At 38.2% G+C, this 11,768-nt stretch overlaps 3 protein-coding genes across 3 annotated transcripts; 2 read left to right on the top strand and 1 right to left on the bottom strand.

Moving 5' to 3' along the window:
• Window positions 1-237: 237 nt before the first annotated feature.
• LOC115966396 (receptor-like protein EIX2) lies at window positions 238-2,654 on the top strand. The gene is made up of 2 exons (XM_031085637.1): window positions 238-2,552; window positions 2,642-2,654. Exons 1-2 carry the CDS (start codon window positions 238-240, stop codon window positions 2,652-2,654), a joined length of 2,328 nt encoding a protein of 775 aa, XP_030941497.1.
• Window positions 2,629-3,227, top strand: LOC115967889 (receptor-like protein EIX2). The gene has a single exon (XM_031087037.1). It carries the CDS (start codon window positions 2,686-2,688, stop codon window positions 3,202-3,204), a length of 519 nt encoding a protein of 172 aa, XP_030942897.1. The 5' UTR covers window positions 2,629-2,685; the 3' UTR covers window positions 3,205-3,227.
• Window positions 3,228-4,819: 1,592 nt separating this feature from the next.
• On the bottom strand, window positions 4,820-5,695 carry LOC115966395. Its single transcript, XM_031085636.1, has one exon. The coding sequence runs from the start codon at window positions 5,693-5,695 to the stop codon at window positions 4,820-4,822; it is 876 nt and encodes a 291-aa protein (XP_030941496.1).
• Between the last annotated feature and the right edge of the window lie 6,073 nt (window positions 5,696-11,768).

Genomic DNA, 11,768 nt, shown 5'->3' with positions numbered 1-11,768 from the left:
TCGATGTATATATATTCGTTTGGATTGGAATATCAAGTATCCTCAAAAAAACACAAAACAAAACTGGATCCATAGATGTCAAGGCATTTCACAAGCAGAATGGTTAGAACCGAAATGTTCATCTCCATTTCTCATCTCCTCAGCCTGGTTCTTTTCTTGTGTGTGCTGGGACCTGCCTTCCTAGGAGCTATTATACCCACTTCATGTACCAGCAACCTCACTTTCAGATGCTCACAGATGGAGAAGAATGCTCTTCTTAGCTTCAAAGAAGGTCTCACGGATCTATCAGGTCGCCTCGCTTCTTGGGTTGGCGAAGATTGTTGTAGCTGGATGGGTGTTGGATGTGACAACACTACATCACATGTCGTCGAGCTTGACCTCAGAAACCGATTTCAGTTTAGCGACTACAGTAACGAGGACATGCAAAACTACGATAAGTCATGCTTGGGGGGTAAGATAAGTCCTTCTCTACTCAATTTAAAGCATTTGAGTTATCTGGACCTAAGCCAGAACAATTTTAAAGGCATCAATATTCCAAACTTCTTGGGTTCCCTTGAAAGTTTGAATTATCTTAATCTCTCTTTCTCACTATTCACCGGTGTTATTCCTCCCCATCTTGGGAATCTATCAAAGTTGCAATATCTTGACCTTAATTCCAATTCAGTCCTCTTCTCAGAGTACTCTCTCGTTAGAACATTGGAAGTCAAAAGTCTACAGTGGCTTGTTGGTCTCCCTTCTCTTAAGTACCTTGATATGAGCTCTGTAAATATTGAGGAAGTTAAACCAGATTGGCTACAGGCAGTTAATATGCTTCCTTCTTTGTTGGAGTTGGGCCTAAGTGGTTGTAGACTTGTTACTCTTCCTCAGTCTATTTCCTCCATCAACTTCACATTTCTTACCGTCCTTGATATCTCTCACAACCCGTTTAACACCTCAATACCTCTATGGTTGTCAAATTTGACTGCCCTTTCAACACTTAATATTGGATCCAATTCCCTTCGAGGTGCCATTCCTAATGTATTTGCTAATTTGGTTTCTTTGCGAGAGCTTGATCTTTCAGATAATTTTTATATTGAAGGTCAGTTACCAGTTGGTCTGGGACATCTAACCAACTTGAGCAGTTTGGATTTATCTGGAAACAACATTACTGGTAAGATACCATTCTCATTTGGCAAACTTTGCAACTTGCAAAAATTTGCTCTGTTGAACAATGGTATAAGTGGGGAGATAACTGAGTTTGTAGATGGATTGTCGCAATGTTCCAACAGCAAACTAGAATCGCTATTTTTGGGTTTTAATAGATTGCTTGGGGGTAAATTGCCGTACTCTTTGGGAGCACTCAAGATGTTGAAAACTTTACGCCTGGAGTCTAATTCCTTTTGGGGTTCAATTCCAGATTCTATAGGAAACATGTCGTCTCTACAAGAACTTTCTCTCTGGGGAAATATGTTCAATGGAACTATTTCAAAAAGTGTGGGAAAACTATCGATGCTTACTGATTTGGATCTTAGCGATAATCATTGGAAATGTGTCTTAACTGAAGCTCATTTTCAGAATCTCACACGATTAAGTTATTTACACTTGTCTGTAGATTCTGCAACATGGTCGTTGGTTTTAGATGTGAAACATGACTGGGTTCCTCCTTTTAACTTGTCAAAAGCCCAATTTGATAGCATATCGATAGGCCCAAACTTTCCGGCGTGGCTTCAAACTCAAACTGAACTTTTGTCTCTTCGGCTTCAGAATGTTGGCATTTCTGATACCATTCCGCAAGGCTTTTGGAATTCCTTCTCAAGGATTGAGGATATTAGTCTTTCCAAAAACAAAATTCGAGGACAGGTACCACACTTTCAATCTTATCATCTTTTATATAACTTAGATCTGAGTTTCAACAATTTTGATGGTCAAGTCCCACTTTTTCCTAGTAAAATGATGGAATCTGTGAGTCTCCGTGAAAATATGTTTTCTGGAACTATGCCGGAAAACGTAGGTGAAATATTGCCCTTGGTAGATTACTTGGATCTCTCTTCAAATTTTATAAATGGTACAATCCCCCCTTCTATTGGAATGCTAAAAAATTTGCAAATCCTTGTTTTGCGTAACAACTGCCTGTCTGGAGAACTTCCTCCTCATTGGGAGGAATTGCAAAATTTAGTTTTGTTGGACGTTGCAAATAACAGCATATCTGGCAAACTTCCAAGTTCAATGCAATTTTTGAGTTCACTAGGGTGGTTATCATTGGGAAAAAATCATCTTGAAGGAAAGTTCCCTTCTTTCTTGAAGAATTGCACAAAATTGGTAAACCTTGATCTTGCAGGAAATAAATTTTACGGAAAACTACCGGCATGGATAGGAGAGAGCTTATCATCATTATTAAGGTTAAGCCTAAGATCCAACATTTTTGACAGGGACATTCCTCAACAATTCTGCCTTCTTTCAAGTCTTCAAATCTTGGACCTCGCACAAAATAATTTGTCAGGAGGAATTCCACAATGCTTAGGGAACTTGAGTAAAAGTGATGGAAAAATTCTTGCTAGTCTTAACGAGAAGATGTCAGTATTTTTAAAAGGAAGAGAGTATGTGTATGGGAACACTAGTTATCTTGTCCATTCCATAGACCTATCTGACAATAATCTATCAGGGGAAATTTCTGACAACATTACAAGCCTCTCAAAATTGGTCAACATGAATCTCTCTATGAACCACTTGACAGGAAAAATTCCTGAGAGCATTGGGAATTTAAAAAATTTGGAATCACTTGATCTGTCAAGAAACAAACTTTCCGGCCCAATTCCACAAAACTTGTCGTCCTTGACATTCTTGAGTCACTTGAACTTGTCATTCAACAACTTGTCGGGTATAATTCCATCTGGGAATCAACTCCAAACTCTCAATGATCCATCCATTTACCAAGGTAATTCTTTACTCTGTGGACCTCCTCTTTCAACAATATGCCCAGGGGAACAAACTGATCCTGAAGCGAGACCAAATGGAGCAGAAAAGAATGATGAAGTGGGATTTGAGTCGTTATCATTCTACATTAGCTTGGTAGCTGGCTTTATTGTTGGGTTTTGGGGAGTTTGTGGCACACTTGTTGTTAAAAAATCATGGAGGCAAGCTTACTTCCAAACCTTTGATAATTTGAAAGACAAGATTTATATTTTCATCAAGGTCAAAGTTGCTCGCTTGACAAGAGAAAGATGAAGTTGGAGGAAGATTCAGGACAAGGAAGGACTGCTTAGTGCTTATTTTTTATGAAGTTGTTGTTGTTGTTGGATTTTTTTTTTTTTTTTTCCTTAAATTCTGTTGTTGTGTACTATAAGTGCTCCAACCTTTACTTTTAGAGCATTCACACCAGCCCATGCATAATTGTGTATAAATGTGTATTTTACACATTTTGGCTACTTTTACACATTTTGGACCCAAAAACACCCCACATCAGTCCGTTTAAAATCGTCTAAAATCGTCTAAATTTTTAAACGAGCTACAGTACCCGTGTAAATTTACACGGGCACTGTAGCCCGTGTATTTAGTTTTTTAAAGTTTTTTCTCTCTCCTTTCCACTGTCTCTCACCTCCCTCTCTGCGCTCTCTCTTTCTCTCACGAAAAACCCACCCAAACCCAATCCTTTCATCCTCCGTTCTCTCTCCCTCTCTCACATCTCTCTCTCGTTCAAAGCATGCCACCGGAGTTAACAGCGTGGCGAGATCGGCGCTGTGGGTCACAGCGTGGCGAGATCGGCGCGTGGCGTGTGGCGTGTGGCGTTGTCTCGATGGTGGCGGTGTGGGTTTGGGTCGATGATCGATGGCGGCGACGTGGGGAGGTCTCAACGGTGGTTTAATCTGAGTTTATGGTGTGGGTTGGTCTTGGTTTGTGTGGGTTTGCTTGGTCTGGGTTGATTGGGTTGTGGGTTGATCTGGGGAGGCGTGGAGGCATGGAGGCATGGAGACGATGGTGTTTTGATCGGCGTTGATTTTTCGTGTGGGTTGATCGGTGTTGGTTGATCTGATGTTGAATCTGATTTTTCATGTGGGTTGATCGGTATGTGGGTTGATCAGATTTTTCTTTGGTTTCTGATGATTTTTCATGTGGGTTGATATCTGTTTTTTGTTTGGTTTCTGATGATGGTGGTGACGGTGGCTGGGTGGTGATAGTGGCTGTGAGTTTGTGAGAAAGAGGGATGATCGGATTTTTTGGTTTCTGATGATTTTTCATGTGGGTTGATATCTATTTTTTGTTTGGTTTCTGATGATGGTGGTGACGGTGGCTGGGTGGTGATGGTGGTTGTGAGTTTGTGAGAAAGAGGGATGATTGGATTTTTTGGTTTCTGATGATTTTTCATGTGGGTTGATATCTGTTTTTTGTTTGGTTTCTGATGATGGTGGTGACGGTGGCTGGGTGGTGATGGTGGCTGTGAGTTTGTGAGATTGAGGGACAGTGAGGGAGTGAATAATAAAAATTAGTAAAATAATGAATATTTTAATAAATAAATGTGTAGAATAGATAAACTGATGTGGGTGGTTTGTAAAAGTGAATGTGTAAAATAGAAAAAGTAGGTTTTTTCGTGTAAAATAGACAGAAAATTTAGAAGAACTTATGTGAATGCTCTTAGAGTGATATATTTTTATGTTTTATTTCTGTCCGTTTTTCAATAACCATTTTTGTCACCAAGATGGTTTGTGAATATCGTGGCCACTGAAAGAACACTGCCACCGTCTATGATTTTAGCGTCACTATAAATTTTACATTACAAAAGATTAAGTCTTTTTTTTTTTTTTTGATGAACCAGAAACTTTATTAAAGAAGGAAAAAAACAAAGCTACAAGGCCCTACGGGACTCTTCCAAAATGATGGAAGAGAAACATGCAGGGTAATTCCCAAAATCAAAAGGACCAAAGAAATTACAAGAAAGAGACCATTTTGCTAAAGTGTGGGCTACTGCATTACACTGCCTAGGCACCCACATTACAGAAACCTTATCTAAGACAGACAAAAACGATCTTAATTCAGAGCACAAGGACCAGAACTTCCAAGGGGGGCGCTCGGCCAAGTCATTGAGAAGATGCACACAGTATTGGCAATCCGATTCCACAATAATGCAGTCATAACCCATGGCAGGAGCTAAAGAGAGAGCCCACTTAATAGCCTCCACTTCCGCCAAGAGAGGGAGGGTGGTATTCACTTTCATAGAACCGGCAAATACCAACTCCCCTCTCCGGTCTCTCGCCACTACAGCTATAGAAGAGAAGCGAGGACCCACAGCAGCATCAACATTAATTTTAAAAGACATACCTGGGGGAGGGATCCAAGTCTGAATAGAGGATGGAACCTGCTGATAAGTGGTAGAGCCCTTGGGAATATTATGCTCAGAGAAGAGACATGAGATCTTCGTAGACACACCATCAACATTTAGAGAGACATCAACAAATAGGACCTGATTTCTCTGTTTCCATACCATGTCACAAAGGATGGCACCATACAACAAAAATTCTTCCTTCTGGCCCAAACATTGATTAACCAAGAAAGGGGGGGACAAGAGGAAGTTGACAAAATCAGATGTTGACCCAAAAGCCACTAAGTCAATCCTCACGCCCCAATGGCTTCGGAACCATAAGGATTTTGCAAAAGGGCATACCATGAACAGATGAAGAGAAGATTCCAAATCTGAATTACACAAAGGGCAGCTCCCATCCATATTTTCATTAAACATACTTATTACCTCCTTGGTAGGCAAAACATTTGCTACTATTCTCCATAGATGCATCTTAAAGCGCTCATGAATTTTGGATCTCCAAATCTGGCCTCTAATGAAGTCGGAATTCGAGGGAGGAGAGCCATCCCTACACAGCTAATACGCAGACTTGACTGAAAAAAACCCAAAGTTTGTTGCAGTCCAAGACCAGCTATCTTCCAAAGGGCAACTAGGAATGGGAATTTTTTGGATAAGCTCAACCACATGCTCCTCAAATAGCAAACTCAGCTTTGGAGTATCCCAACTACTTCGGTTCGGAGTAAGGAGCTGAGAAACTACCAAAGCAATATCCGGATCAGCATCAACCTTCGGGATAGGGATGAAACCAGGGAGATCAGGAATCCATGGGTCTATCCATGTTCTAATGGAATTCCCATTACCTACTAAAAGGCAAGCAGCCTTTGCAATGAGGTGTTTTGTGCCCATCATGCTTTTCCAAAAAGGGGATGCATTGCTAGGAGAATGATAAGCCAGCCAATTATCCCGAATCTTGTATTTCGCCGTCAAAACCTTAATACAAAGACAATCCTTTCCGGATAGAATCCACCGGCCAAGTTTGGAGAGGAGAGCTTGGTTGAAATCCCAGAATTTTCTGAAACCCAAGCCACCCTCCTTTTGTGGCAAACAAAGAGAAGACCAAGACATCGGACACCAATATGAACCCGCCTTTGATTTGGGTCTCCACCAAAATCTACGCACAGATGCATCTAATTGATCACTAAGACCTTTAGGAAGAAGAGTAGCTGACATAGAATACGTCGGGATGGCTTGGGCCACCGATCTAATTAGAGTTGCCCTGCCACACCAAGACAGATTTTTACTTTTCCATCCCTTGAGCTTACTGTCCAATCTTTCTTTGACATAGCCGAAATCCTGAGATTTGCTCTGTGATAGAAAGAAAGGAACACCCAGATATGTTGTACTTTGCAGCAATGTATTGAGACCCCAACAACATTTAACTTGATTCATAAACTAATGGCTCACACCTTTGGAAGGGAAGCAGCCATATTTTTCCACACTGATAGATTGGCCCGACCAAGAGCAGAATTTATCCAAACAGTTTCTAAGAATGGCTAGTTCAGAGGACTTAGCTTTGCAAAATAAAAGAATGTCATCCGCATAGCAGAGCTTAGAGATGGGTGGTGCCGTATTAGAAACTTTAAACCCAGTTAAATTCTTTTGAGACACTTCCCTATTTATCAATCTCATGAGAACCTCATTGCCCAAAATAAATAAGTATGGGGACAGGGGGTCCCCCTGCCTAAGCCCTCTCGAGGGGGAGAAACTTGGACCAAGTCCACCATTCAAAAGCAAAGTGAACTCAACTGAGGAGAGGCACTGGTGGATGAGATTAACAAATCTGTAACTGAAAACAAAAGCTTTTAAGACTGCCAATCAAAAATTCCATTCCATTCTATCGTAAGCTTTTTGAAAATCCAACTTGATTCCAAGGAAACCCTTCTTCTTCCCTGTATATTTGAAGCTGTGAACAATTTCATGGGCCAATACCACATTTTCATTGATCCATCTATTAGGCACAAAGGCCACTTGAGCCGGAACTACCATTTTTTTAGAAGAGGTCTTAGTCTATTCACTAAAATCTTGGAAATCACTTTGTAGCATACATTACACAGTCCAATAGGACGAAAATGATTAAAATTGAATGCCCCTTTCTTTTTAGGGATGAGGTGGATGAAGGTTTTGTTGAGATCCTTCAAAAGCCAGCCATTATGAAAGAAACTTTGGGTGGCTTGAACCACTTGATCACCCACTGTGTCCCAATAATGCTTATAGAAGAGAGCTGGGAAGCCATTCGGACCTGGGGCTTTGAGGGATTTCATCCCAAACACCACCTTCTTGATCTCGTCTCTAGTGGGAATTTTGCATAGCTCCGAATTCTCTTGGTCAGTAACACAAGGCTCTATCAAATTCTCTAGGTTTGCTGGGAAATGAGGGAGGCTAGAAGAGAAAAGGGAGGAAAACTTTTCCAAAAAATAGTTTTGAATTTCCCCCCATTCTCTTATCCAAGTACCATCATCAAGCTTGATTTCTGAGATGCAATGTCTTCGTTTTCTAATTATGGTTGAGAGATGGAAAAACCTTGAGTTTCGGTCACCCTCTTTAACCCACAATTCCCTAGACATCTGACGTAACCTTATGCCTTCTCTATCTAGCCATTCGTCAAGCTCTAAATTAAGGGAAGCTTCAAGTTCCAAATTCTCTCTTGTGGGGGGAAATTGTTGGACCTCAGCAATTTTGGCTTTGAGGCCCCTAATTTTTTCCTTTGAATTTCCAAAGGTGCTTTTGTTCCAGTGCTTTAGCTCATGGCTAGTCACAGTTAACTTTTTGACTAATTTAAAGCCTTGAGAGCCATCAACCCTGCAATGCCAAGCATTTTCCACAACCAATCTACTTTCCTCTTCCTTAGTCCACATCGCTTCAAAACGAAACGGCCGAATCAAAATATCAGCGTCCAGGAATGTATCCAGCATAATCGGGTTATGATCCAAGTTAGAACTACACAAATGTCTGACCCCTGCTTTTGGGAATAAAGATTGCCACTCTTGATCACATAAACATTGGTCTAACCTTTCTTTAATGTTGGCCAAACCTTCTCTCCTATTTGACCAAGTAAAGGAAGGACCCGAGAAACCCAAATCAATAGCACCTGTATTAGCCATGAAATCTCTGAGATAACACACAGAACTCTCGGCCACTGCACATCCACCACGTTTCTCTTTTGCACGTTTGATGCAATTCATATCTCCAATTGCAACCCAAGGCCCTGAAAAAGAAGACACCATATTCTCCAACAAACCCCAGAATTTTCCTTTTTTGTATCTTTGGATAGGACCATAAATAGCAAAAAGAAGCCAAAGAGCTTCAGGGGGGTTTGAATAAACCAGCGCCACTATCATGTTTTTATTTGAAAAGACCACTTCTAATTCAACACCCGATCTCCAAAACATCGCTAGACCCCCAGATGATGTTTTGGAGATCGGGTGTTGAATTAGAAGTGGTCTTTTCAAATAAAAACATGATAGTGGGAAGGTTAAAGATTAAGTCTTTAACATATGGAAGGTTAAAGAATAAAATATTATTAAATTGTCATCATAAAGTGTCAAAATAATGATGGGAACACACTCATCGAAAATTTTCTTTTAGTTTGCACTAAGTTGGACCGGTTGGCGAAGTCTCTCTGTTTCTTCAGGAACGAATACACAAGAAAGGGGAAAACAAAGAAAACATGAACACCACCAAAAAAAAAAAAAAAAAAAAGGAAGACAAAGAGCACATGTAGGGAAAGCGCTAGGATTTTGGGGAGATAACTGAGTTTGTAGATGGATTATCCCAATGTTCCAACAGCATTCTAGAATCGCTAGTTTTGCGTTCTAATGGATGGCTTGGGGGTGAATTGCCCTACTCTTTAGGACTAGCACTCAAGATGTTAAAGACTTTAGAACTCTCGAGAAATCCTTTTTGGGGTTCAATCCCAGATTTCATTGGAAATTTGTCATCTCTACAAAAACTTGGCCTCTCCGCAACGGAACAATTATTCCAGAAAACATGGGAAAACTATCAATGCTTGTTTCTTTGGATCTTCATGACAATTATTAGGAAGGTGTCTTAACTGAAACTCATTTTCAGAATCTAACTCGACTAACACATCTAGACTTGTCTGTAGCTTCCACAACAAATTCTTTGGTTCTATATGTGAAAAATGAAAGGATTCCTCCTTTCAAACTGAGATTTTCTCAATTAGATAACATGTTGATAGGTCCAAACTTTCCTGCTTGGCTTCAAACTCAAACTGATCTTAAGCCTTTCTAATGTTGGCATTCCTGACTCCATTCCACAAGGCTTTTGGAGTTCTAACTCAAGGATGTTTTATTTGACTCTATCCCATAACAAAATTCGAGGACCTATGCCCAAAAACATTGGTGAAATGTTACCCAATTTAGAATTCTTGGATCTCTCTTCCAATTTTATTACTGGTAGAATTCCCCCTTCTATTGGCATGCTAAACATCATACAGAATCTTGTTTTGAGAAACAATTACTTGTCAGGGGAACTTCCTCCTCATTGGGAGAATTTGCAATCTTTAAATTTGTTGGATGTTGCAAACAACAACATATCTGGAAAACTTCCCAGTTCAATGCAATTTTTTTGGTCACTACAGTGTTTGTCATTGGAAAAAAAGAAATCATCTTGAAGGGCAGTTCCCTTCTTTCTTGAGGAATTGCACACAACTGGTAAATCCTGATCTTGCAGGAAATAAATTCTATGGAAGCTTGTCAGCATGGATAGGAGAAAGCATATCATCATTATTGAGGTTAAGCCTAAGATCCAACTTGTTTGATGGGGACATACCACAACAATTATATGTCTTCTTTCAAATCTTCAAATTTTGGACCATGCCCAAAATGATTTGTCAGGAGGTATCCCACAATGTTTAGGGAACTTGAGCAAAACTGATCAAGTAAGTCTTGCAAATTCTTTGGACCAAATTGTAGTATTTTCGAAAGGAAGAGAATACGTATAAATCCAATTTTCTATTTCTATTTTTTTTTATTCCCCTTTTAACAATAAATCCAATTTTCTTTTTTCTCTCTTTAACGTTAACCCTTTCTCTCTTTAATTTCTTTTCATTAAATCTCTCTCTCAAAAAAAAAAAAAAAAAATACACTTCTATTCATTAATTTTTTTTTTTTTTACTGTTATTTAAAATATCACATTAACTTTTTTTTAACTGTTATCTAAAAGATGGACTATAGTTCAAAATTAAATTAAAATCATACCAAACCTTATGAAAAACCCAAACCCACTTATTACCTTACATATTATGACCTAGGCCGGACCCTTCCACATTAACTTTTTTCCCACATTCCCCAAAAGATGGATTGGCATCATAAAATAGGACACACACTTTGAAAAACTCTCTCTACAATCTTCCTAATAAGACTCTTATTATTAAGTGTTACATCAATTTGCTCTTTTCTCTTCTTATTACTGATAGTATTTTTGCACAAAAATGGATTATTTATACACCATCTTCTTTTATATGGTGGAATCTATTAAAAATAAATAAATAAACAGTTTATATGATAGAAACAATAACTCCCTCAATTTGTTTTTTGTTTTAATTTCTAATGTAAAAGACTCCTGAAGCCAACAAATTATATGCTAGTTGTCCACTCTCTTTCAAAGAATGTAAAAGATAATTGTACACTTTAATTAGCCAAAATAATTAAATAATTGTGAAATTCATTTAGGCTATATATATATATATATATATATTCCTATTCTTAATTATGTATATTCATAATAATTTTGTTTCTTTTTATTTTCTTCCTCTCAATAATACGTATATTATAATTGAACATAAGATAAGTGTTATAGGCCATAAAGAATAGTTAGAAATTATTTCAAAATAAAAGTATAAAGTTTTCACGCATCACATGGGACATCAACTAGTTATTGCAAATAGTCCAAACACACAGACAAGTAGGTTCCGTGTATAGCATGGATTTGTGACTATGAATATTTTTCTATGACATTTAGTATTTAAAAAGTTAAAGACTTTAGGTTTTAATTGAACTCATAATTTTACATATAATTCTAATATATATCATTTAATTGAGTTCAATTCTATTTCATATTTAAATACTCCATTAGAATCTTGTCACAATTAAAATAAAAAGGCTATTAATAACTACCACAATGTGCAAATTAGATATAAAATAAAACAAAACAAAAGGCTATTAGTAACTATCATCTTAAGACAAAAAATAGAAATAATAATAATATTTTGTCTAAGTTTTCCGTGCATTTTACAAGTTACTAATTTGTTCCTCTATAATTGTATACGAAAAAGTCTTAAATGGTATGCGAATTATAAATTCAATCTATATTATTGTATACCATCAGTTTTTGGACTTTCATTTTGGCTCGAAGCATTTGTTTTGCTATGAATTTACAAAGTTCATTTATATTATTGTTTAACCTCTGTTTTGGC

Source organism: Quercus lobata, chromosome 11, assembly GCF_001633185.2.
Source record: "Quercus lobata isolate SW786 chromosome 11, ValleyOak3.0 Primary Assembly, whole genome shotgun sequence".
Lineage (NCBI taxonomy): Eukaryota > Viridiplantae > Streptophyta > Magnoliopsida > Fagales > Fagaceae > Quercus > Quercus lobata.
This window is presented reverse-complemented; position numbering and strand designations above follow the sequence as displayed.